Below are 27,742 nucleotides of genomic sequence, written 5' to 3'. Positions count from 1 at the left end.
CTTCTTCCTTCGGTTTGTGGCGGTTAGCAAACAGCTTGTAGGTGCATTACCGCCACCTTCTGGACTGGAGTGTGGGTCAGGACAGCCTCACTGCCCTGTGTTCTATTGCAAAGGCCTGTTTGTAGTAATGTGGTGGAACAGAGTTTCTGTGAAGATGAGACTTTTGTATCACCAAGCTACCAGTTAAGTTGCCAAGTTCCATCAGCAGGTCCTCCTGTACTGGAAACTAAGTTCTAGTCATAACATTAGCCCACTTTCTGTTCCCATCTGGAATAACAGATGTACCTTGTCTGGAAGAAAATCTTTGTTTCATAATGACTGGGAGGAGGGAGGTATTGGGCTGATGCTGCATTTAATGGATTCAGGAGGGAAATTTCTTGACTATGATAATTTTGTTAATAAATTTAATGTGAAATGTACTGAACAACAATACTCAGTGGTGTTCAAAGTGACACAAGGTATGGTGAACACGGTAAAAGGAAAGCTGCTTTATGTCAACAGAATATCCAGGATCCCGTCACTTTTTTATAGATGATATTAGTTTTATAGATGAGTTACTTATTTTATTTTTTGACATATATATTGTTCTATATGAATATGCCGTAAATGCTCCGTCTGGAAAATAGTATTTCTCTATGGAAATCTTTTGAACGTAATGCCAGATTTTGATGAAAAAAGTTGGGGAAACAACAACAACAGAGGGTCTGTTCATTTTAAAAACCTAAAAACATTCCAAATAAATTTCTCCCCCAAGTTTCTTTGCAATATGTCTCAAATATTGAGTGTCACCTTTTGTCTTTGCAATGAAGGTTTCATGATCTGTCTTTCTTGGTTATATTTGACGCATCTCAAAATAACATGTTCTGCTCCATGACTCTGCTGGAGAGCCTTTTTGATGGCTGACATACGTTAACACACATGACTGTCATCTAGTGGTCTGAAGGTCAGAAAAAAATGGACATTCATTTTTTTTCTTGGTAAAGTTTCGTGATACTATGGAGCCCGGGAAGGAACATGAAGAAAATAAATATATTTGTGTTATTTCGCAAATATATATATTTTTTATTTTCTTCATGTTCCTTCCCAGGCTCCATATGATTCTAAAAATAAAATAAAAAAAAAAAAAAAAAAAAAGAAGCAGCATTACACTATAAACTAGTAGCTGCAAAATTTGAAGAAGGATTTTTTTTTTTTTTTATTGGCACAAAGCAAATTTACAGAACAAGAATGGGAAAAACATTACAAAAGAGAAATATAGAAATACATTTGAGACATGGTGGAATGATTAAACACAACTATTACAAGTATCGGAAACAAAAAACAAACAAACAAAAAATAATAATGATAATTTTTAGACATTTGAAGTGTAATGAAAATATTGAAGCAGAAAGAAAAATAAATAACCAAATCAGACTGAACAACAGAGCACAAAGGACTAGGCAAGATATAATTAAAACAGCAAGGATTTAAATAAACTAAAATAAAGTTTTCTGGCTTTTTTTTTTTTTTTTTTTTTTTTTTTTTTTTGACATATTTTCAATATACTTAAGAGATTTGTAATATTTGAAGAAGGATGAGATAGAAGAAATTTGGAAGTCATTAAAAAACGTAGCAGAAAATAAATCAATTGGTGACCAATTAAAAAAAACAACAACAAAAAAACCCAAACTTGAAACCCCACAATATAGAGACTTAAATTACATTTTATTTCTAAAAATAAAAGAAAGCAAGTAACAAACACTGCTAAATACATGTTAAATAGTAAGTATCTTCTTCTTCTTCTTCTTCTTCTTCTTCTTCTTCTTCTTCTTCTTCTTCTTCTTCTTCTTCTTCTCTTACTTAATTGGTGGATTACAACCAACGTTAAAAAGATGCATACCGCCACTTACTGCAATAATAATAATAATAATAATAATAATAATAATAATAATAATAATAATAATAATAATAATAATAATAATAGTATATTAAATAAATAAATAAATAAATAAATAAATAGGTAAAGCGATCTGCTACAGTTTTATACAGTTTAATAATCATTATCAGTAAAGCAGCGTCATCTTTCGGTCATTTGAAGACATTACAAGTGTCAGTTAGTATCAGGCTTTTATTGTGAAAAACCAAACCGCACATTACGGGAAGTCGTAGGGGAAAATCAGCTGGAATCCGCGGAAATCAACAACACAATTTTCCTTTACTTAGCTAGCAATATCCATCTGTCACCCTCTGTTTCTCCTTTCTTTGCCTGCTGTTGGGTCCAAACGCCACAGTGGGGATGTCGGAGTCGTACGGTAAGAAGTGTGTTGGACTCAGACCTCAACATCATCCTGTCGTATTGTCAGAATGGGATGAGGCAGGTGTGTCGAGGCTCTGCTTCCCATCGTAGATCAATAGCTGACAGGCTAACCTAGCCGCTGAGAAGCCCGCTGGCCTTTAACATGCCCAGTCAGCGTAAATAAGACCATAGATATACAGCAGAGGAAACATTCTGTTGGTGTGTAAATGTAAAAAAGGCTGATGAAGATGATCTGTGAATGTTAGAGGACTGGGTGGTAAATGTCTTAGCTTTGTGTTTTCATTGCAGGGTTATCATTTAGTTAACATCCATTCCATTACAACTCCCCTTTACTGTGTCTGCTCCTGTGTTTGTAGTTTATAGTTGTGTTTATTTACAAACAGCTTCTGCAGTTTTTTTATTATTATTATTATTATCTGCCTCAGAGATTAATTGTGCTAAATCTTACATGCTTTAATAACATGAATTGGAACACAAATGATAAAAGTGTTGGATTATTCATATGATAAAGTGTTATTACACATATATAGTGGTTTATCACAGTCAGCTTTATTTGCCAAGTATGTAAACACGAACAAGGAATTATTTACTGGCAGTTGTTGTCTCTCTAGTAAATTATAAATACAAGATGTAGTAAGAAGTGTGAGGAGAGTAAAATAAGAAGAAAAAGAAATATGGTGTCAACTTATATGCAGTTACAGTGCAGTTTGTTTTTACAGTTGTGTTGGACGATTATGTACATTTATACAACACATTTATAAATCTTCCACTTGAAATAATATGTTAAGTGTTGAGAGAATGTATTGTCATGTGCAGACAGTGTTTTGAAGTAGATCTAGTAGCTCTGAGACAAACATTCCTTTGGAGTAAAACCCATTCTCTCATTAATTCTCAGAATTTCACATTTTTACCCAAAACTATATCTTGGAAACTACAGTCAACCAGTATTTTTGGCGTAATTTTTCTTTATTAATGACTCCAACCTTTTAATTTTCACTACTTTTATACTTTTATTCTTGAGGCATTTTACGTGTAGACCAGTGTAATAGATCACCTTAGTTTGCATGTATTAATGAAGTCAAATACATCTGTGTAGATGTGCCTTTAACTTTGATTTTTACAGGACTGTGACAAACCTGTACAAAGCAAGACATGTTACAAGAAGCAAAGCTGTCAGTATCAAATACTCCCTTTGCCACTGCTGGTTTCAGAGAAAGAAAAGCTGTGCCAGTTTATGTGTGACACAGATAATGCAAAGTATGTCAGCTAATAAGAAAATTGTTTTTAAAATATCCATGTGCAGGACAAAATATGAATAGACTTCCTCTATGTTTGTGCAGGATTAGGCGCTGGAGTAGTTATTTGACTGTTACCATTGCAACATCTACTCAATAAGGTTTCACATTAGACTCACACGATACCAAGAACAAAAGTGAAACAAGTGTTCTCACTGATGAGGTTAGCAACACACCCTGAAGTAATCTTCACATGCATCTGTGCCATAAAAAATAATCACAAAATAACACTGGTGAAATTAAACTTAAAGAGTTTGAAGTTTACAGCAGTAGATTAGCGTCATCATTAATGACAACAAAACAAAACATGGAAGGATATGCTCAGCTTAGTTCTTCTCTTTATTTTACTCAGGTGCTTCATAAAAAAAAGTCACAAAAAGAGGAAGATTCTTCACACTGGTGGGCTCCATTTAGTCTTTAGTATTTGCAAAAGTAAAATCTTATATTGCTCCATTGCTGTTATGAAAACCAAAATTAAATTGCCTACTTGTTTCCTACTAGTATGCAGAGTTTTATTCTCATTTTTGTGACCACTAGTAGCCCTGAGACTTCTCATCTCATCTGGTCACTGTTTGGATGTTGGTTTCTTTTGCCTTCTCTGTGTATCTGGCTTGGACAGTGTATCAGCTGATATCCAATGTCAATGTTATGAATGCCTGCACAGTATTCTGATATTGTGTATAGGATATCAGCACCATGATGTCTGTGTTTCCTCTTCAGATTTCCTGTTTAAGTTTCTGGTGATTGGGAACGCTGGAACAGGCAAATCTTGCCTGCTGCACCAGTTCATAGAGAAGAGATGTGAGTCAGAGATATTTAGCATACCATTCATTTCTTAATGTTAGGTCAATGTTTCTTCTGTTGCAAGTGGTTTATAAAAGAAGTAAACGTCTGCACTGTAGCAGCACCGTTCTTTAAATGTTAATGTTCTCATTCAGGGTCAATTTACAGCACATAAATGGCTCAAACTTAGACAAACAGTTAATGCATGAAAATCAACACTCCCACTGTAATTAACACATATCAGCATGTGAAAATTGCCTGAGCTTTTCATAGCTCTTGGTTGAATTGTTTGTAAAAATGTACAGGATTTAAGAGCTCAGAAGTGTACTGCTGTGTAGTTCATTTTATGAGATGTGAAATACATTGATGGTATAGTTAAATATACACCTGGATTTAACACTGTTGTAGTTGTTTAATATGAACATTGCATGTTTGATTTTGTTTCTTAGTTAAGGATGAGTCCAACCACACAATCGGAGTAGAGTTTGGATCAAAGATCATCAGTGTGGTCAATAAAATGGTCAAACTGCAGATATGGGACACTGCAGGACAAGAACGTTTCCGGTAGGAAATTATTCCATCACGAATGTAGCCTGGATTGGATGAAATTAGTCTCTCACATGTTTCACTGCACATTCTGTTACACATCTGGGAAACATAGATCAGGGGTCAGCAACCCTGGTCCTAGAGAGCCACTATCCTGCATGTTTTAGATGTGTCCCTCTTCCAACACACCTGATTCAAATGATAAGCCTATCATCAAGCTCTGCAGAAGCCTGATAATGACCGTCAGGTGTGCTGGAAGAGGGACCCATCTAAAACATGCAGGATAGTGGCTCTGTAGGACCAGGGTTGCTGACCCCTGACATAGATCATTCCCATTATGTTTCTTTGTTACATTGATCAGCCATAACATTATGACCACTGATAGGAGAAGAGATAATAATACTGATTATTTCAGTACAATGGAACCTTTCACTGGGTTGGATATCTGAGGCAGCAGGTGAACATGTAGGTGTCGAAGCTGATGTGTTGGAAGCAGCAAAATGAACAACATAATGAACTGAGCGACTTTGACAAGTGTCATGTTGTAACAGTGATGACTGGGTCGGAGCATCTCCACAACTGCAGGTCTTGTTGGGTGTTCTGGGTCTGCAGTGGTTTGTACCGAACAAAAATGGACTAAAGAAGGATATTCCAATCTCAGGACAGTTGATAATCTGTGGGATGTATCGGACAAATCAGTGTGATCCACAGAGGCCCCACCTCTCTACTTCCAGGACTTCAGCACTCTGCTGCTAATGGGTCAGGTCAAGGGAACACTCACATCTATGAGAAAAAGGAAAGTTTCTCTTTTCCTATTCTGTATGCACTCATTTGTTAGCGTATTACTGTGATGTATAATAAGTGCTTGTATTAAAAATATTTGACTTGTTTTTTAGACACATTGGTCCTTTACATCATAACAGGATCAAGAATTGAAACCGTGTTACTATGCCCATTGAAAGCGTGTTACTTTAAATCTGTGTCAGTGAGTCCAAAAGTTTCTGATATATTTTCCTAAATTTTGACAGTGTAGCTTAATATATTATTTAAGACATCAGAGGCAAATTTAAGTGAATATCCTGTGGGAACCACATGTTAAGCTCTTTGGCATAAACCTTGTCAAAATCAGTGACATTTTGATAAAACCGTGTTGCTGAGCACATTTTAGAATATTTTTGGTCAAAAATTGTATAATATGCAATCATCATCCTTACTCTAAGTACTTACAAATACCTACTGAAATATGTAACACACATTGATTATTAGTTATATATGTACAAAGTTAGAGCCCATTGAACATGAAACATGTAACCATGTCTCTGCTTGATCTGACCCTAATGTCCAGATACCACAGCACACCTTCAGAAGTCTGATGGAGTATAGACCTCAGGTCAGAACTGTTTTTGTGGAAAAAGGAGAACCTATACAATATTAGACAGGTGGTAATAATATTCTGCTCCCACAGATGCTGGATTGGTTGAGATCTGGTTATCCTTTAAACCACTTTGGTAGGTACTGGAGATGCTCTGACCCAGTGATTTGACCATCACCATTTCTTCCTTGTTGAACTTGCTCAGATCCCCACTCTAGCACCTTTTCCTTTTTATAACACATCAACATCAAGTGCTAAATGTTCACTTGCTGCCTAATATATCCCACCCACTGACAGACGAAATTAATAGCACTTTGCCTGTCAGTGGTCATAATGTTATGTCTGATTGGTATATATTTATTGTCAGATGTATATACATTGATTTTTTTTCACTCTCATTAGTTCCACCAAACTAAAATGGAACGGGAGTCATTTTACTCTCTGCTTCCAGGAACCATAACAAGGAAAACTGTGAAGCAGGAGCCCCTTTCACAAACACAAACCTTGAGTAAAGTTTAGATCTAACTAACAGTCACACTTCAGACAGGTGTATGAATCCCTGTGTTACATGAAGCTGTGACTATCAAAAGAACAGCAACTTTTGTTTTGATTTCTGGGTTAAATTAAAGGGTACCTGTAGCAAATTTTCATAGCTAGCTATTTCAAAAGATCACGTTTAATACCCCTTGTGAAGTACACACGAGTACTAAGTCACTGTTCCGTCAGTCAGGCATTGTCAGCGACATGTTGCCTCCGTCATGGGCTGTTCCAGCACCAATTGTGAGGCAGAGTCTTGGATTTGTCCAATTAGCTGGGGTGCGATGAACTGGTCACTGACCCCGTGCAGCAGACACCAGTCTAAGATGACACATTATCAGCCGGTGCTGCATCTCTAGGACAATTGAGGAGTGCAAAGCGTACAGCTGTACAAACAACAAGCGCAGAAATCCACTCAATCTCACTCACTGACTGCAGTTTGTTTACTGGTACTCCATCACCTGGAATCAACAACAACATGCCACTTCTGGCCAGCAATCGCTTCTCCCCATTGGTTCTGCCCCTGTGCAGAATTCAAGCAATAAAAGAATTCAGTGTGGTGCATTTATGGCGATTTTTTTTTTTTTTTTCTCTTTACTGAATTTGTACCTCTCTTACTTATCAGTAATACACAAAGCACAATTAATGTTGTAAGCATGACCAGTACAGGTATGCTTTTAGGTTTTTTTGTTTTTTCAAAGTAGAGAAATCCGTTCATCTTAGTTCAGTCTAGAAAAACTCTTGCATTTAGAAATGTGTAAAAATGTGTCAGGTCTTGATAATTAATGACAGTGTCCTCTGTTAATGTTTTAATGTGTCCATCAGGTCTGTGACCAGAAGTTACTACAGAGGAGCAGCAGGAGCCCTGCTCGTCTATGATATCACCAGGTGAAGTGTCAGCTCCTTTTGATTTTTTTCTAGAATTATGCAGCTTTTTTGAAGTATTATCTATTCCTCTTCTTTCTCTCTGTAGTCGAGAAACATACAACGCCCTGACCACGTGGCTGAGTGATGCCAGGATGTTGGCCAGTCAGAACATCGTCATCATCCTGTGTGGGAACAAGAAGGACTTGGACGCAGACAGGGAAGTCACATTCTTGGAGGCTTCACGCTTTGCTCAGGAGAACGGTAAGAGCAACGCTTTGTGATCAAGTAGGATATTTGCTTGTTTTCCCTGTAAAAACTACATAAAATAGAATATTTTCACCTGCCCTTTGGCAAAACTTTGCTACTCAGACAATCACAATCTCAACCAGAATCATGTTTGTTTGCCAAGTACGTAAACGTATACAATGAATTCTTTGTCAATAGATGTAGTCTTTGCAGTAAGTTATAAATACAAGATATAATTTTTTTAAAAATGTGAAAAAAGATAAAATAAAATGAAAAAAGAAACTCTATATACATTTCAATTCTATATACATAAAGGCACAATATCATCTTCTGTGCAGTTTTAGTGCAATTGTTTGTGCAGTTGGGATATCAAGGGAAGTAATTCTTCCATAAAGTATCAAAAGAATTAATTTTTACAATTCTTTGTGGTTAAAATCAATGTGTGTTGTAATTGTTTGTGTCTCAGAGTTGATGTTTCTGGAGACCAGTGCTCTAACTGGTGAGAACGTTGAAGAGGCCTTTGTCCAATGTGCTCGGAAAATCCTCAACAAGATAGAATCAGGTAGGATCCCCAACCAGAAGCGTCACCTCAGACAGCAAATCCCCTCTTATCCTAACAGGCTCAACAAAACAGGCTTATGTCCGAGTCCTGACCATGCTCTGCACAACATGTCAGACCCCCGACACTGGCGACCCCTGTGTCCAGCTGAAGCCTCCACAGAGACCCTCAGTAAGGAAACATACAACCACATGAGGAGAGAAGTGAGAGGGGCAGAGATAATTCAACAGGGATACCTCAGAGCCACATCTTAATTTTGGTTGGTGGCCAAAGCAAAGAGCAAAACAATGAAAAGTTTCAGTCCAACATGGCTGATGTTGCTTTGGAACCAACAATTATCTTTTACCTTCACTTCACTTTCAGTTCTTTGGTTGAGACATAAAGGAGGATGTGCTTTTGCAAAGTGTTCTAAATAAACTACAGTAGAAAAAAGGTTTTCGGACACTCTTAAAATCTTACACAACCTCAAATATTATCATGAAATATTTATGGAAAATCTTTTTTGAGTTTCAAAAGGCGTGGCTGCATCAGACAGACAAAAACAAATGGATTTTTTTGTTTGTTTATTGTTAGCAAGAAAGAATAGCACAGTTAAATTCTTGACAGTTTCAACATGTCATGCCATGTATGTGTTCATTATCTTGCTGAAACATCCAGTTTTAACTTCGATGGAACAGACCACATGCAAAAGGGAGCATGTGGGTTTGGAGAATGGAACAATGACTTTAGAGTGATTCTCAATGCAATATATCACAAATGAATGGGATGTCCAAAAACTTTTTTACACCACTGTACTTTCTGAACACTTACTCTACTATATTTTTATGAGTAAGAGTGAGTTTACTCAGCTATATATTTCATACCTGCTGTAAATAAGCAAACTGGGCATATGTTTCCAATAGGGTACTGTTCCCATCTCCAACTACACTGTGTCTTTCTGTTATTTTTCCGTTTTTCAGGGGAGCTGGATCCAGAGAGGATGGGGTCAGGTATTCAATACGGCGATGCTGCATTACGACAGCTCCGTTCTCCTCGTCGTGCTCAGCCTCAGGGCACTCAGGAGTGCGGCTGCTAGTGCACGTGCCCAGAAACATACACTGAAAAGGTGAGAGGAACCGACTGTATTTCTAAACCTGGTTTAAACCTGGTTTGGTTTAACCTTTCATGCTACAGAATAAGCTTTTTGTGAAGTTTAGTAGTAGTTTGACACAGTAAAAAAAGAAACATCAGAGCCAGAGAAGATGAGCAATCTGAAATTCTGCTCTGAGTGCCGTGCATTTGCTGGGCTCCGCTACTCCTCATCTACATTCTTGTCACTCATCATGTGATTTATAAACGCCTGCAAACTGAATTCAGATTCAGGGTGCAGAGACTTTTAAAGGTCCAGTGCCTTATTCTTAGGCAGCTCTAATTGCAGAAACAGAATATAATGTTTGTAATTACATTTTCATTATTGTATGATCACATGAAAATAAAAACAGCTGTTTTTCTTCTCCTTATAATCACACATTTGCATTTACAGAAGGTCACCTTTCACATAGTTCACCATGTTGTGCTGCTATATTTCTACAATATCTCAGAACGGTTTCCTCCTCTCCTTTTTTCATTTTCTAGTGGGTGGCACCCTGTGTTAAGGTGCATTACTGTCATCCGTATGTGAATGTGGACCAGAGTGAACTAAAAAACCAGAACAGATCAAACCAACACTAGCTCTAATACTACTGCACTACTTGAATGCAGTTATTGTCACATGATTAATTTGATTAGTATCCCATGATGCACTGATTTTTCGTGCATTCTACCCCTGTCATTGATGGGCACCTAATTCCTGACATTTTCTGCTTTGTGACCTAGTAATATGCCATCTATTTTTTATTTTTTTTTTAACATTGGCTCTAATAATGGACTCTCATATTTTAGCCTCCACTGTAGGGACGTGTGGATATTCTGTTGGCTGCAGATTTTTGTCACTAACTATTAAATACTGAGCCTTTAAAGGTTTGACAGACTCTTTAAAAGGAGACCTGGTCCCTCTGTAGATATAAACAGCTCATTGAGAGCTACTAAAACACATTTGTCATTTCCAGGTGATAATATAGTAAAGAAAACATAGCTGTAAGTATTACATGTATCTGAGATTGCACCCCCCTATGTCCCTGCAAATACCACATGATGAACTTTTAAGAGTATTCTTATGTTTTTTTAATTAAAGATACATTTTGTACATGTGGCAACTTGGGTCTGTCACTACTCAATGGCAAAACAATATAAAGTGTGTTTTTGTGTGTTTAGTGTGTTGCAGACAGGTTTATGAAGACCAGGAGAAGAACAGCCATGGGGGCCCAAACTGTGTTGGGTTCAGGTTGCTACGCTAGTGACTGCTTCCTGACCTTTGATCTTCGACCTTCGCACGGAACCTTCAGAACCTTTTGAACCTTTGTTGTTATGGCTGCACCTGCAGAAAGCCGAAAAGACTCCCTAGCCACGCCCCCCTGTCAGAGCATCTCCAAGGTAACTAGAGACCACCCACCATCCAACAGCCTGCGCCACGATCGGACCAAATCCACTCCGAGCACCTCAATCAGGACGTGAAATACTGACGTGAAGAACACATCTCCCCGACATATCGGCTCTCTAAGTTAGATCAGCCGGACGGATGCTTTACTCTGCTGTGATTGGTTGTTTCGCTGTCAGTTAACTGATGATGTTGAATGTTTTGAAGTGATTTTCTGATGATGAGTAGCTTAAATATGCCTCAGCAGGTCTCTGAACCCACCTATAAGAAACACTTTATAGAAATTCTGAAAACTGATTGCGCAAATTGATGCCATTACAAAGCTTACATTGTCTAAACAACATTATCAGTATAGCTGAAATAAAAAGCAGCAAATTCACACATTTACAAAACTAGAACCAAGACTATTTTGTACCTTTTACATGAAAATCTAGAGCGAAAGTGCAGACCTTTTCTAGACCAATAGTCTACATTTCTTCTCACTCCACAATGTGGCTAAACCATAAACAAAATGGAAATTATGACCTATGTTTTCTTCCTTTTTTGTCACTTACTCAGTATAGACCAAAGATTCACAATGAAATGAGTGGACCATTTGCAGCTATTTGCAAAGGTCTGCATCATACTGAAACCTGCAGGTTCAGACCATCATCATCATGACATCATGCTGTTTTTTTGTAGCTTCTTTGCTGCAGGGCATAATTTGCAGCATCTTAAAATACGAATGAGGACCATGATAGTGGATTACTTACTGCATATACATTTCTGTTCTTGATGAAATGGTCCACACCCAACACTTTCCATAAAGTTTCATGAAAATCAGTGCAGTAGTTTTACATTTGATGTTAATCATAATAGCTTTTTTTTTAAGTAGCCATATCTGACTGCTGATTTGTATATCTCAATGGCTAAAGCTACATAGTGATTAAATACAGGTGACAACCAATCACAGCATCAGATCCCTCCAGCTGAGCCTTGAATACAGACCATATCCCTACTTTTTTCATACTACAGTGCTTGCTAACTTAAACATCTACTTATTTCCTCCTTGCCCTCTCTCTCTTTAGTTTCTCTTATTGCATATTCACATATTTAAAGCCTCTAGAAATCTGGCTGGAAGTAGTAAATTAAAGTTCCCCTTTATTGTCCCCTTTGGATAATTCTTTCTCTGCATTCAATCCATTGTGGTACATATGGAGCAGTAGGCAGCCACTGTGCGGCGCCAGGGGACCAACTGCAGATCTAAGTCAGTGCCTTTGTCTAGAGCGCTGGTAGGAGAACTAACCTAGCATACATGTTTTTGATGGTGGAGAAACACAGGGAGAACAGCCCAACTCCACACAGAAAGGCCATGTTCTGACCCAAAACTGAACTGATTAGGCATCCACAAGAATCTGACTGAAATTAAACATTAACAGATCAAATCTGCTGGAGTTTTTAACCTGGTGTAAGGGTTACTTTTTCCCTTCTCCATGCACCTTGGGAATTGGTAAAGCTGTGCCAGAACCATCTACGTTATCTCTGAAAATGAACATTAGTAACTTAGTCCAAAACAGCTCATTCTGCTGTTGGAAACATTTCTCAAAACTATGCACAAAATATTTTGATTGACATCCTGTTAGCTACACAATCCCTAAATTAGAAGATATTAAATATAATCTAATAATGTGCTATTAGTCACTTGCATGTAATGAATATCTTAACTGCAGCTATTGCAACTTACATCTTCAATCTCTGTTTTTTGAGCGAGTCCATAAGTCTTTATTTAGGTGACATTAGTTATTTGTGGGACAACAAATAGGATTAATTTATGAGTACTTCATACACTTAATTGTGTAATAAATATTTTGCTCTAACTATCACCAGAGATCTTATACAAATCGAAATTACAGAATTCTAAATTATGATTGAAACTCACTTCTAATACTTTCTGATGTTTGATATTAGGTTTCTCTCTGACTGAAGTGCCCCTGGGACAAGCTGTTGCCAAAAGCGTAGTTTATCATGTTGATTAACACTGTCTTATCTGGACCTGCCGAGGGTCTCACTCCCTTCCATCATTTACAGCCCGTTTTCCTTCATCTCTGTTACCTTTCCTCACATCTGCCTTCCTGTCTGTCTTCTGGCTTTTCTCTCTCTACGCAGCTCTGTCTTTAAAAATCTATCTCCTGTTCCCCTGCAGCATCTTCCACACTGTACAGTATTTCTGTATATAGAGATTAAAGCATGTTTTCTCAAGCAAATATAAGAGTATTTCATGAAGAGATATATGTATATTAAAGTAGATATCATATTCTGCATCTGTTTCATCGTCCACTGAATTATTATTATCATTATCATTATCATTATTATTATTATTATTATTATTATTATTATGATAAGCTAAAGTACACTGGCAATTTGTAAGCAGTATTGATGCTGTTTGCAGACATCGTGTTCCTTTGTAAATGGACATGTTGAGAATTACATAATGGACTATGGAAAAGGCTGTTTATCAGTTCAGTGTCATTGGTTGAAATAACACACCTAGCTTGGGTGTAATATTCAGAACAGTTGCTGGACTTCATGTCGATTTACAAAGACACTTTCAGCATCCATGAGCTAAATGACCATGTAACACACTTCCTTGTCCAAAAGACTTACATGATGTCTGATGTCTGTCACCTGTAAATGTTGCCTGTTTACATGAAAACCTGACTGACTGCTGCAGCTGTAGGTAAAACTAACTGAAGCATTTACGTATGAAGCTGTCTCATGTGTGCTTGAGTCATTTTGTCTCCAAAGATACTGTACATCTCCTTATTTAAACATCTGAAACACAGTTTTTTTTATTGATATATTCTTGTTGAAAGCACTATTTTTTTTCCTTTTTTATCCAGTTACATTCAGCACTCATTTATTTTTACAATTGTTTAACATTATCATCTTTTATGATTTTGCGAAGTACATGTTAAAATCAAGCACACACTGAACTATACTGGCTGCTCCACTCCAGGTCACTGTCTTGTGTTTATATCATCTTGTCCATTGTTTATATTTATGGTTGTCTGTTTGTCTCATCATTTATGATTTGTAATTTATTGTGTATGATAAAAGGGTATGTTTTTAAAATAAAGACACTACAAATCAAGAATTTTTGCCTTTTTGTCAGTTCAGTCTACATTGCTGATATTAGTATGAGTTCAGATTTTTTTTTTTTAGTATTTGTTTTTTTTTTTAAAAAATCAGAACATATAAGTGGAAAACTGGTTTATTAAAAGCTGCAAACAATACCATTTACCCTCAAAATATTCTCCTAAACCATCTTGAATATATACATTACATTGCAAGACTGAAACGTAAACATAGAAATGTACAAAAATTATACAACTTTTTTGCAATTGTTACAAGCCTTGTTAAAGTGAAGTAAAGTCTAGATCTATCCGTTAAAGCCTACAATTCATGGACATTTGCAATACAATACAATTTGCAATACAATTAAAGGTAAAATAACAGTTCGAGGTGTATTTGGTCTTGTGAATTGAATGCAGGAGTCAATTAGCAAATTCTGAGATCGTCACTGATCACCACATTCACACAAATGCGGACATCTTATTAAAAATTCCTAATATTGCACAAAATGTTATGTTTTGTATGAAACTAGATTACTCAGTGGTAAATTGACAGATTAAACATGACTAAATTATTACAAAAGCAAAGCAAGTTACATCAAAATCAGTTTCAACAAAAGAGTTTATAAAATGTCACAATTCAAAGCCTTCCGTTTTCTTAATTCTTCTGCACTTAATAGTCAACATTGATATATTTATGTCTTTATGGCACAGAGTTTTACTTATGAGAGCTAAACTGATGAATCCAAAGTTTTGTTTGTTGCTCTTTACATTCATATGAACACAAAAATTGATGAAAAATCCCCCAAAAAAGCTGAAAGTAGGATTATGGAAAAGGTGATTTGCAGTGCAGTGTGTGTTTTGGTCATGCTGCTTCAATCAGTAAGCAGTAAATCAGGAACATGTATCATGTATTTCTACTACAGTATAAATATAACAGCAGAGCTCAATAGAAGTAACAGCCTTTGGCTTTATGTCCATCTTTGTTATAGTTTGACTTTTGGCTCAATAGCGGTCAGAACTGATAACCCTTTTCAGATTCAGTCTGATCATTATGTTCTTTCATTTTTATGTGAGATATTGTTTTGCAGGAGCTCTACTAAATGTATAAAGAAAGCAGTACCTCACAATCACTGTTCACAGTTACCAAATGACTTTAAAAGATGCACAAATTGCTTTCACATTCTGTTAGCACCAGGATAATAGATTACTTTACTTACAAATACATTACTGCACCTAAGAAATTAACACAACCGGTGATTTAAAACCATTTTAAGTCAATGAAATATAAGTATGTTAACACACTGATGTGAAAATGCAACACTTACATTTACCATCATACAGTTCTGAGTGTGATTTTTCTATCGTTACATCAGGACCAGTACATGAAGCTTTAAACCAACTAGAAGCAATTCACAGCAGGAAGTGATTTGATCATAAAGGTATTTCTTCATAACACAACCAATACTTAGTACATTTTACAAATAAAATATATTGAGCATCAGCAAACACCTAATGGTGTGTAAGTATTTAGCAGTGTTTTTATGTTGTGGATTGAATCACAAAAAAAAAGAAAAAAAAAAAGACTGAAATGTGTATCAACCACATCACAATATGGGTGTAAAATGACATTTAGACTCTTTTGAGTAACTATGCAGCTGTCTTTATTCCTTTAAAACTTCTGTTTACCCTGTAAAGTGTTCCTTACATATTAAAAACAGGTTATTTTCAAGTGAAAAATATTTTTCGCGAGGAAGTAAGCCACACAGTGAAATTCAAATGTTCAACTTTTTGTCAGTTTACATCCTGAATTAACACATGGAAGCTGTTTGTATGAACCAGTCCTCCACTTTTTACTCTACATCTACAGGTAGTGAAACTTCAGAAGCAACAGGCAATAATGGCTTTTTCATTTTTGTCTGGCTTTGTCCTGATTTAATGATTGTATTGAATGTGTGGAAATATGTGTCCTATCGGGAGCGAGCGGAAAAGCAGCGCATGTACTCAGTGAGCCAGGGGTTGAATTCTGGCTGGACTATCTTTGTCCTAGCCTTGTCCAAATCTGCAGACTTTGCCCTTCGCCGTTCAGCTCTCTGGGTCTGGATCTCACGTTCTACTGCCCGTCTGGTCTTAGCCCGAAGTGCCGACTCATGGATCTACAAGGAAAATAGACATGACAGTCAGCTCCTGTTGACCTTCCTGCTCCTTTACTGAACAACGCATATAGATCACAAAGATTACCTCAGTAGTCGAAGCTGCAGGACCAACATTGTGTGTTTTCCTGTTTGAAATATCTGCATCTTTCTCTCCTGAACCATACAGAGCAAAAGGATGCCTTCCATATTTACTGTCCTCCTTTGACTGCTGTGTTGGTGCAGGTCTGACCCGCTGGTTGCGCCAAGTTTGTCTGAAGGATTTATTTCCCTGTGGTCGGGCTCCTATGTCTCTGTCTAAAAGCAGAAAATATCAACTGGTCAAAGAGAAGAAGGATGTCAAAGATTATTATTGTAATGTATGATAACTTGCTTTTTGTACACTTCATTCAACTTTTATTTACCATTATTACTGTTACTTAGAAAACGACTGAGGATAGGAAAACAGATTAAATGTAGCCTGTGCATCTTTTTAGCATCAAAGGCACTTGGACAGCAACAAGGTTAGAGTACACTTTACTGTTCAGTAAGAAATATTTGCATAACCTTTATAAATAGATAAATAAAAAACAATTTATAAAGGTTACACAATCTCCGACCAGGAAAATCAAAACTTCCTTTTTTAGGCAAATGAAAAAAATCATCCATTTCTATTTTTATTACTTTAGATTCTGTTTGTGAAAACATGTTCAGAAATGACAGATATACTTTTAAAGCACTTGAGCAGGCTATTGTATATTAATATTCATATTATCATTGTCATGTAAGTAGATCACATTCTGAATGTATATAAGAACCAAGGAGAAAGTATTTAAATTGGCTAAAATTTACTTAGGGGGTCAAATGAGCGGCCATTTTTGTCAAAAAAAACAAAAGAAAAGTTGTAAGAAACGGATAGAACTGAGTTGAAATAATGCTAATACATTTGTGCACAGACTACTGATATTATTTGACAGTGGAAGCTATATTTTCAGAAATATTGGATTTTGAATAGCACGTGTATGTGAAAACTTGTGCTGGTGGACGGACGTGACAGTGGACGGACGTGACATTACCCATGATGATCTGGTCAGTACCAGTACTTTATTAGGAATAAACTTATAGACTTAATATTGCTAATTATCCTCTTATTCATAAATGCTAGTATTGTGGATCTAAAACAATAACAGCTGACACAAAAACACAAAATGTGGCAGTGGACGGATGTGACATGGTTGTTCCGGATCCCATCATACTGATGCTTGGCAGCCATGTCACCGTTTCCACAAATGATCCCTGTGCAAAAACTAGTTTCATAATTATTTATTGTATAGCTTATCATCATACTAAAGAGTAAATAACAATATAGAATTGTTATTTCTTTATAAAAATGATTATTAGAAAACTGCTGATTTAAAAAGTGACGTGTGACATTCTTAATGTATGTATTGGCATAACATTAGCAGGATGGATTAGCACCATACTCCATATTGCAACCTGTAAAAATAAAACGTGATATGTAGGATAGAATCTTGTAAGAAAAATTGGGGAATCTAAAAGAATAGAATATTTGTTTTTCAGGTAAATTCAGTTCAAATATAACTTGGCCATTTGTGACATGAAAATATAGCATTAATTGTGATGAAATTGGACATTTTTGACCTGAAAACATAGTTCATATGACCATCAACATGTTGCAACAGAACTGAAATCCTGTAAATTTGCAGAACTTGCATTTACCAACACAAAGTTCCTTTGGGGATTCACTTATATTGATTTCTTATGCACAAAGACATAAGTAAGACCTCTAAGCAAATTTTAGCCGAAATACACAATGTTACAGGAGCCAGAGAAAGGAAACTGAGTAATTCTGTGATATGGCAGCTTTTGTGAACCTTTGTATTGCACAATTGTCTCTGTTTTCTCCAAAAGAGGAGGACAGATTCAAAACTTTTGCTCCTTCACTTTTACCACCAAATGTCAATCATATACACAGTAAATACTAAGGGATAAACTCTACAGATGGTAATTTCTGCTTGGTCTTACCAGGTTCTCTGTGTTTACTCCCTCTACTGCTGGCTCTCTGCTCCTCTCTCTCCTCCTCTGCCACCCTTGTCTCTCCAGCACCATCAATCTGAGATGCTGAGAGAAATCCATTGTTATAATACAATAGACAGATACACACTATTCTGTTGGGATTCTGCAGTGATGGAGCACATTGTTACCATGAGCTGCAGACACATGATCCTCCTCCTCTGGAAGGGGCAGCCTGGGTACCGGCACTGTGGATCTGATGCTCTCCTGCTGCTGTCTGTCCACCCTAGCTCCCTCACACTCTTCCAGCTCCCCCTCCAGCCTGGTGGTCTCAGCCTGGACCTGGTTCTTGTTGGGGGGAGTGGGACTTCTTCCTCCTGAGTCTGAATCAGTGTCTGAGCCGCTCCAGAACCAGGGGTTGTGGGAGTGCTCCAGCAGCCTACGGGTGAGCCGGTACTTCAGCATCTCCTCATAACACTTAGTGTAAGTCTCCCATTTAGGGTCTTTGAATTTCTTCATGTACTCTGAGCGGATCCTCTTGGTCACCATCTTCTGTTTATTTGGACTGAATCCTGCAGGAGACACAAAGCTGAAAAAACTACCACCAAAAATGTTACTTTAAGAAATGTACCAATCCATACAACGCAACTGCATCATATTCTGAGCTAAAACAAAGTCCCTGTAGATGCATCTAACTGTATTGTTTACGTTACATAGCGTCACTGCAGACTTTTAAACCCAACGCAAAGACATCACAAACCAATGGCGTTTAAGCAGGAGGATCAAATACCCTACAGAACAAGATAATTCACCAAGAACCGATTTCCTGTCCCATTCACTGCAATGAGAGAAGTGAACGTGATTTACAGATTTCGGCAGGTTTTTTCACCCAAGTAAGCAATGAACACATTTTCCACAAGCCAGATACATTTTAAGAGTCTCTGGCATTTTAAAACGATCAGTTTAGGAAAAAATATACTTTGTTTGACGCATTGATTTTTGTCTCGGCATCGCGACATCTCGAAACGCAAATCTCGTCTGGACGAGGTAAACGAGCGGAGTAATCAAATGAGTGATAATTGGAAACAAACATTTGTGAGTAAAACATGATGGTACTTTTTCATTATTGTATTTCCCGCTTAGTAATCAACTTTTAGATATCAATACGACGTAATCAACTCGTCTGACCACGATCACTCAGAATACAGGAAGTGACTTGTTTTAATATCATACGCGGCACTATCTTGGTAAGTAGCGGATCTTTGGAAGGCTTACCCGCCTACATCCTCCTCAACCCGGGTAGAGTTCACCTTTCCGGCTCAGTGTGGGCTGAGGTTCACACTGTATTGATCTTCTATGAGATGTAACAAACGAATGAGTGCTCTGGATGTGCTGCTATGTGAATTCTAGCACCATTAGACTGTGATATTAGACTGCCTAACATTAACACTGTAGCCGACCGTTGTGAGGCTAACAGCAGAAATTTCTTGAACGTGATGACGTAGAGTTCTGCCCTCCTCTGATTGGTCCGTGCTCTCATAGTCGAATTCACCAAATTAAAGGTCAGTCATCAGGTGTACATTAAAACACTTCAGGCTTCAAATATGTCGGATTAGAAATCATCAAAATAAGATGCATTTTATTTATGCATGAGATATAATTTTGTTTTCTCGACGCTTTAACATCAACCCAAACGAAATCGCCATTTTTGGGCTGCAAGTTCAATCACCCCAACGTATTCGATAGCAGAAATTATCCACATTTGTTCTATATGACGGACTTCTAGCGAGAAAACACGTGTTATTAATAGATGCGTATTTATCAATCGTAACGGAGAGTACAGATAATCGCCTGTCAGTGCCTCCTGATATAGCCTCGGCTCATAATACTCCTCCATGACACTGACAATCCATCGTCAGTCATCCACAACAAAGCAGGGTTCGACAGTAGAAATTCAGCGTTGTAACAGGCTAATTTTATGTCCAGTAGCCTAAGTATAGTACTTACACCAGGGTCGGATTTCACGGAGGCAACAGCAGAACAGATGGCGTTTACGGAGCTGCTGTAATCACAGGCTGCGTCTTTTAGCTCCGCCCGCCTCCAGACGTGTTTTAAAAAGCCAAACACACCCGCAACAGGTGTCTTGAGTGGGGCTAGAGGGGAATGTGGACACAGAGGTTATAAGTCCTAATGATTTCTTAAATAGTATAAGATGGCGAAAAGACAATCATATTGTATTCGGATGTGGAGAAGGAAGGATGATACTCAGGTCATTTATAAGGAAAAGTGGCAAAATATGCAATAGATAGATAGATAGATAGATAGATAGATAGATAGATAGATAGATAGATAGATAGATAGATAGATAGATAGATAGATAGATAGATAGATAGATAGATAGATAGATAGATAGATAGATAGATAGATAGATAGATAGATAGATAGATAGATAGATAGATACTTTATTAATTATAATTAAGGGAAATTCAAGTAATCTTCCAGAAATAAAAGTAGAGACTGCTCTTATCTAAAGAAAATTACTAGGTTACAATAGGTGAAGTTAGATGCGTTCATCTTCATTGTTGCAGATGTTTGGTTCATAGTAATTAGGATATTTAGCTTGACATCCCAAATATAAGCTATATCACCCTTTATTAGGCCTACTAGATTTAAATTTTATTGCAGAGAAAAAAAAATCATAATCTGAAAAGTTATGCTACCTGTAATATTGTTTATAATGTTCAATAGGTAAAATAGCTACATCATATTTTTACCTGTAAGTACTTGGTAAATTAAGGTCCCTATTTAGTTACAGGCTAAATAACAAGTTGCTGATCATTAAAATTAGGTGAGAAAGTCCACTGGTGTTAATTGGTGACTAATGGCTGTATTAAGTCTATATCCGGCTGAATTTCAGGCCCTGTTTTAAATATAGGTCTACTCCTAGACTACACTAAAGAGGTGGAGAAATGTGGGCGTCAGAAAAGGTTATGGCCTACCCTCCAGACCGGTAGATGCGACCACTATGCCCCTTTGTGTTTTGAGCGCAGACACAAACCCACACCCAGACAACCTGAGGGGTTTCTATGCATATAAGGTATGGGTATGGGAGATGCCCCACTGTGCACGGGGTCTGGTTTTGTCTAAAGATGGTCTGGGGTCTGCAGGACAGGCAGCTCAACGGGATTGAGCGCCGGGTGTCGGGTGTCCCATGCTACTGATCCGTCCGGGCTAAAGCGGGGCTGCTGCCCAAGCACATTCCTGGCAAGTCAACCTCCGACTGTTGGAGCCTGCAGGCGTCGCCCTTCCCCGGCTGCCTCTGTCACCCAGCAGACCCGGCATCAGCCAGCCGAAGGTTCAGAGACCCTCATCTGTCCGCCCTCCCTCCTCATCCTCATCCAATCATGGCCCTGCAGCCCTGCCACCTCCCCCTCCCCCATCCACCTGTCTGCTCTTCATCCTCTAAAGCTCATTGGTTTGTTGGTTGGATAGTAGGTTTGATGAGTATCATCTCAGCATCTTTTCATTTTAAGTTTGATGATAATGGTTTGATTTTTTTCCCCGAGTCAGGTCGCTGAGGTTCTTGGTATCAAAGTGAGAAAAGATTGATTTTTTTTTTTTTTTTTTTTTTTTTAACTCTTTAAGTCGGTCCATTGCTTCTGTTTTTCGTTCTTTACTGCTATCCTCAGAAAAACAGACCAGGGTCAAAATACCAAATAATGGACTTTAATAAATTATCAATATGTATATACACTTACATTCACATGTGTTGGGCAACATGTTGTTCTTATTTTTTTTATTAAAATTTTTTGGATGTATGCATGGTTCAGTGATGGTTTTTCACAGCCTTTCTCCGTGCAACACAGACAACAGACAGCTATAAAATATGCATGTTTAAAAAAGATGAAAAATGCATATGAATGTCAACAGCGCAGATAGACAGTCTAGCAGAGTGTTGCTGTGCCGCAGAGGGTGATCCTCCTTGTTCGATCTCCTGATAGCTGGTGATGGAGATGCTGGAGTAGAAGATGGAGGATTTAGAAGCACTTCCTGTGGACAATGCTGGGGCCAGCCTCGTCGTACTCCTGCTTGGAGATCCACATCTGCTGGAAGGTGGACAGGGAAGCCAGGATGGAGCCACCGATCCAGACGGAGTACTTCCTCTCGGGAGGAGCAATGATCTGAAGGAGGAGGAGGAGGATGAGTTAAGTGTCAGAGCATCACAATGATCATATATTTTTCTGTAATTTCTAGTGTGATAATTAGCTCCAGTGTTTTAATTGGTTTAGTTTGAAGTACCTTGATCTTCATGGTGCTGGGGGCCAGAGCAGTGATCTCCTTCTGCATACGGTCAGCAATACCAGGGTACATGGTGGTACCGCCGGAGAGCACATTGTTGGCGTACAGGTCCTTGCGGATGTCAATGTCGCACTTCATGATGCTGTTGTAGGCAGTCTCATGAATACCGGCAGACTCCATACCTGGGCAGGTAAGAAGAAGAAGAAGTGTTAAAAAGAGTGTCACTTCTCAGTTTGGAGCAAGGCTCTGCGCTTCAAATGATCAAAGGTTTGACAAGAATATGAAGGATGATTTCGTACCAATGAAGGAAGGCTGGAAGAGGGTCTCGGGGCAACGGAACCTCTCGTTACCAATGGTGATGACCTGACCGTCGGGCAGCTCGTAGCTCTTCTCCAGAGAGGAGGAGGAGGCAGCGGTGGCCATCTCGTTCTCGAAGTCCAGAGCCACATAGCACAGCTTCTCCTTGATGTCGCGCACGATCTCACGCTCGGCTGTAGGGAGCAAGTTTTATAAGTCAGCAAAGTGTCAAAGAGCCGGAGCCTGGGAAAAGTACATTCCACAAATAATGTGCGCTGAAAATGTAACTATTTCAATCAGGGCGGAAAGGCCACACAGAACCCCCAGATACAAGTACTTTAACAATAATCTCTAATTCTTAAAAGCAAATAATAATTCGTTTTCTTCCAGTTAGAGGAAAGAGAAAACCTGACAAATATCAGTAACAGCACTATAATCAAGAAATACCAAGATATTAGACTTGGCACTTTTATGTGTTGCGTACATCTTTACAGTTTCTATTATAATTTGTGTTGTGACCAAATTCAGGTAAGTAGGCTAATTTGCATTAAATTTGAAGTCATTTTAGATTTAGTGACTTTTCTGAAAATTGTTTGCTTTTAGGGGTTTTTGTAGTTATTGTTTGACTAAGCTGTAAGTGTCTCACCGGTGGTCACGAAGGAGTAGCCACGCTCAGTCAGGATCTTCATCAGGTAGTCGGTCAGATCGCGACCAGCCAGGTCCAGACGCATGATGGCATGGGGCAGGGCGTAACCCTCATAGACTGGGACATTGTGGGTCACACCATCACCAGCATCCAGCACAATACCTGAGAGGAGGAAAGGCCAAAGTTTTTGTGAAGTCCGTCCGGAAACCACAAGCTCAAAGAATGCATGACTTCGATGTAAATTGTCTCTGACATGTGTGTTTGACATGAAATTTACGGACACAAACTTAATGTGTTTATCATAAGCGCCGTAAAATATGAATAAAATGCTCTAAGAGGTATGTGGACTGTGCGTAAAAGCTGTGCGTAAAATACTAAAAGTGTAGTAGCGCCTTAATTGTAATGTGTTGTGGTTGTAATATTACCATGTGCTAGGTGTATTCTCTTCTATAATTAGGCCTGTTGTTTCTCTGTGGTTTCTATGTTAAGGAATTTGCAGCTGTGTCTTGAGTGGCTTTGTTTGTTGCTGTCAGTCTTACCAGTGGTACGGCCGGAAGCGTACAGGGACAGCACAGCCTGGATGGCCACATACATGGCAGGGACGTTGAAGGTCTCAAACATGATCTGGGTCATCTTCTCCCTGTTGGCCTTGGGGTTCAGTGGGGCCTCAGTGAGCAGGGTGGGGTGCTCCTCGGGGGCCACTCTCAGCTCATTGTAGAAGGTGTGGTGCCAGATCTTCTCCATGTCGTCCCAGTTGGTGATGATGCCGTGCTCAATGGGGTACTTCAGAGTCAGGATACCCCTCTTGCTCTGGGCCTCGTCGCCGACGTAGGAGTCCTTCTGACCCATACCGACCATGACACCCTGAAGGGGGAAGAGAGGGCAAGAAAATGGAAAAGTTAGCAGGTGGCGTAAAATAATCCAAGTGGAGAAATTACAGTGTTCCAGACTAAAGTAGTCACTGTATGTGACAATAGCGCAGTGGGCATTGCGTAAAAGTGCCAAATAGCAGCATGGATCACAGAGACAGACACAGGGAAACTGTATATCTGTCAGCTCATGGAACTAATTTAGTCTCAAAGGCCTCCGAACGAGGTCTAAAAAGAACTATAAGAAACATAATGCCACGCTGTGATCTGCTAAATCTTCTAAATGCAAAGCCAAATTTATGCCAAAAATGAATTTAAATCAATTTTCCGAATTATGCAGTGGTACTTTTAACTGAGGTGAAAAAATTATTGTAAATTCTGATGTATTTTAAGTAAATTTGGATTAAATTTAGAGTTTGGGAGGAAAAGTCGTTTTCCTAACTTTAAAGCAAACTACCAATTATCCCCTTTCCTCCAAATTTAGTTAGTTACTGTTCTGTGATTTGATTTGATTTATCCTATTATTGTATGAGGATCTTCTCCGCTGTTTACCTGGTGACGAGGGCGGCCGACGATGGAGGGGAACACGGCCCTGGGGGCATCGTCTCCGGCGAAGCCAGCCTTCACCAGGCCGGAGCCGTTGTCGCACACAAGGGCGGTAGTCTCATCGTCGTCACACATGTTGGCTTCTGTCAGAAAGGAGTGAGGAAAAGAAAGAGTTTACTTCACCGAATCAAATCCACGTGGTGACACATACTGAATGTTAGATGTTTGTAAATGCGTAAAATGTCAAAATCAAACCCTGATTCACTCATTTCTTATTTTTAGCTCTGATTCTGTCTCTTAGCACACTAAAAATAATCTAAATGTTTACTAGAGCAGGAACATGATCTGCGCTAAATGCATCTATGGCACAGTGACATCATGCCGTTACGCATGACGTTTGAGCCAATCTAAGTAAATTTTAACAACCTGAAACAAAACGACGCTTTTCTTCAGTGCTTAATCTGTGAAGTTTCGACTGGCCTACTGTCCTTTGTTAATCAGTGCTTAGTCTATCAATAAGGATCCCGGTGATGCTACAAGTGAATCATCCTTTTTCTCAGGTAAGCTGTCCTGACTTTTAAATTGTTCTGAAGCGCATTGAGTTGCAGCATCAGCATCTTCTGTGGATACAGAAGGGATGCTGAAACCTGGTCTATCGACGTATCCACTACATCTTCTCTATCACTTAATCTATCCACAATCTCCAGGCTCTCAAAGAGTTTAGATGCACAGCTTTCTATCCATCACTGGTGCATCTAAGTCTATGCTGTCGTGTCTCAGATCTGGCTTTCCTCCCTTAGGGGCCTCTCCTCCGGTCTAGCCTATCCTCTAGTGGAGTGGCCCGGGTCCTGTGGGTTCGCCGTCCCCTGTCCTGCTGCCTGACTCCTGCTCCAGTAGAAGCTCCAGTGTTGCCCTGGTGCGGCCTACTCTGGTGTCCCACCCTGGATGTGTAGCTTCAGTGGAGGCCGGTGGTCCTAGAGGGTCTCTTACCTTAGGAGTGTGTCTGCGGCTCGGAGAGAACGACCCAACCAGTGCTGCTGCTGAACCAGCTACAGTCCTGGCTACTGCCCGTCCACCTTATATACTCAATCTCCACCATTCACAAACCTCAGCACTGGCCCCCATCCCGGCCCTCTGCCATATTAGGATACTGACAGGCCGAGGATGAGGAGTGGGTGGGGGCAGCGGCAAGGAGGCGCGCCTCGCGGAGGGAAGGAGGGAGTCCTATCCATCAAGTTTCAGAAAGAGGATCAGAAGTGGCTGTGCGCGCCCCCGACCAGGAGAGAGCGCGCGCCATATATGGATCTGTCGCTTTGACCTCCCATCGAGCCTCGCGGTGCCACCTCGAGGGCCGTATAAGGAGCGCGTGGACCACTGGGGGGGTTTCTAGGGGAGACGCCAGTTGCTACCAAGCAGGGTTATAGATTTGGTGCTAGAAGGCCGCATCCAGCCTTAAAATGGGAAAATGCTGTCCTCAACTGAACAGATTTAGGCCACAGGTCCGAAAGTAATGACTGACAGCCTCGTGCTGCAGCCATAAAGTGCCAATAAAGAGTTTAGAGCACAATATGCGGATCAATACAAAAAAACACTTCTCACCACCTGAGGGAAAGCATTCACTGTGTAAATAACTAATAATAATTGCTTCCTCATCAAAATTTGGTCATAAATTTTCTAGTGCGGATTATTTATTCATTTAATTGCATTAAATGCTGTTCAGCTTGAATTTGCATGTGACTGCATCAAACAAGAAATCACAGCAGGAAAAAAAATAGATTACAAGATTTATTTTTTTTTTGTATTGAAAATGCATTTATTATTATATTCATGTGGGTTTCTTTGAATGAGCATGTGATGAAACATAATGATGAAAACTGTTCCACACATTATGATGTTTTCATATAATACATTCAGGTACACACTAGAAATATCTGGCCTCCTATAACAATGCCACATCCCTTTATGAATTTATGTTTTTTTTTATCAACAGTTCACTGAATACCTATTATCTCTCAGACCACATGGCCTGACAGTCATACATCTCCCTGAGCCTTATTGAATAAATAAGGAGAGAACCTCGGAAACAGCCAACAGCTGAAACCCTATCTGCGGGGTCTACTCTGCTCTGTCACTGGAGCAGTTAGATTAATTATAACCCAGATGGAGGAGGGGAGCTGGTACATGGCTGCAAGTGTGCATGCATTGGAGGAGTGAGACATATAGGAGAAAGAAATATAGGGTGGGTACTGGTGTGCATGTTATGTATGTCAGGGTACGAGAATGACAAGGAGTATGAGAGGAGGTGCCAAAGAGCTCAGAATAAACCTAAAGAAAGTGAGAATAGGTTCAGATTTGTAGAGAATGAGAAAAACATAAGGAAAAATACAGGTAGACCCACAGTTGCAGAGGGGAAACAGCCCTGTGTGAGAACGAGCAACTCAAGTGACATATGGAGGCAACTGGGAATTGCTGAAAGTAACTACAGCTGCAGGGCCATAAAATAAAAATGAGATAAAATCAGAATGAATTAACAACTTTAAATCCATTAAGCACATGATAAATAAATGATTCAGAAGTGTGGTTTCACCATATGATGAGAATTGTGTGTTCTACATGAAAATAAATGGTGGTGTAAACTTTACTGTATTGCTTACCAATACTGTATAACATAAAGCTGCACCAAAATACATTTAACCTTTCATGACCTGGATTCTCATCATAGCAGTAACAGAGTATGGATAGCAAGTGGTTCAATATAACAGTCACTGAAAGAGAGAATAGATTCAATGAATA

At 38.9% G+C, this 27,742-nt stretch overlaps 3 protein-coding genes across 7 annotated transcripts; 1 reads left to right on the top strand and 2 right to left on the bottom strand.

Annotated features, from left to right (window-relative positions):
- Nucleotides 1–2,132: 2,132 nt before the first annotated feature.
- Nucleotides 2,133–14,149, top strand: rab4a (RAB4a, member RAS oncogene family). Its single transcript, XM_030131239.1, has 8 exons — nt 2,133–2,291; nt 4,312–4,392; nt 4,824–4,938; nt 7,655–7,717; nt 7,803–7,957; nt 8,409–8,504; nt 9,461–9,606; nt 10,794–14,149. Exons 1-7 carry the CDS (start codon nt 2,276–2,278, stop codon nt 9,574–9,576), a joined length of 642 nt encoding a protein of 213 aa, XP_029987099.1. The 5' UTR covers nt 2,133–2,275; the 3' UTR covers nt 9,577–9,606; nt 10,794–14,149.
- A 101-nt stretch (nt 14,150–14,250) lies between these two features.
- On the bottom strand, nt 14,251–20,396 carry ccsapb (centriole, cilia and spindle-associated protein b). Of its 5 annotated transcripts, none has more exons than XM_030131232.1 (5): nt 20,300–20,396; nt 18,484–18,864; nt 18,305–18,400; nt 16,368–16,576; nt 14,251–16,282 (listed from the first exon to the last, which is right to left on the bottom strand). In XM_030131232.1, the coding sequence occupies exons 2-5, from the start codon at nt 18,839–18,841 to the stop codon at nt 16,097–16,099; spliced, it is 849 nt and encodes a 282-aa protein (XP_029987092.1). In that variant the 5' UTR covers nt 18,842–18,864; nt 20,300–20,396; the 3' UTR covers nt 14,251–16,096. The 5 variants fall into 5 exon arrangements, with proteins under 5 accessions (XP_029987092.1, XP_029987091.1, XP_029987094.1 ...); XM_030131231.1 differs by having other exon boundaries at nt 18,484–18,881; nt 20,300–20,386; XM_030131234.1 differs by having other exon boundaries at nt 18,484–18,890; nt 20,300–20,333.
- Nucleotides 20,397–22,059: 1,663 nt separating this feature from the next.
- acta1b (actin alpha 1, skeletal muscle b) lies at nt 22,060–26,095 on the bottom strand. The gene is made up of 7 exons (XM_030131227.1): nt 25,940–26,095; nt 24,956–25,092; nt 24,074–24,398; nt 23,535–23,696; nt 22,891–23,082; nt 22,592–22,773; nt 22,060–22,473 (listed from the first exon to the last, which is right to left on the bottom strand). The coding sequence occupies exons 2-7, from the start codon at nt 25,082–25,084 to the stop codon at nt 22,330–22,332; spliced, it is 1,134 nt and encodes a 377-aa protein (XP_029987087.1). The 5' UTR covers nt 25,085–25,092; nt 25,940–26,095; the 3' UTR covers nt 22,060–22,329.
- Between the last annotated feature and the right edge of the window lie 1,647 nt (nt 26,096–27,742).

Source organism: Sphaeramia orbicularis, chromosome 3 (assembly GCF_902148855.1).
Source record: "Sphaeramia orbicularis chromosome 3, fSphaOr1.1, whole genome shotgun sequence".
In the NCBI taxonomy this organism is placed as follows: Eukaryota; Metazoa; Chordata; class Actinopteri; order Kurtiformes; family Apogonidae; genus Sphaeramia; species Sphaeramia orbicularis.
Note: the sequence above shows the minus strand (reverse complement) of the source record. Positions and strands in the feature narration are given on the sequence as shown.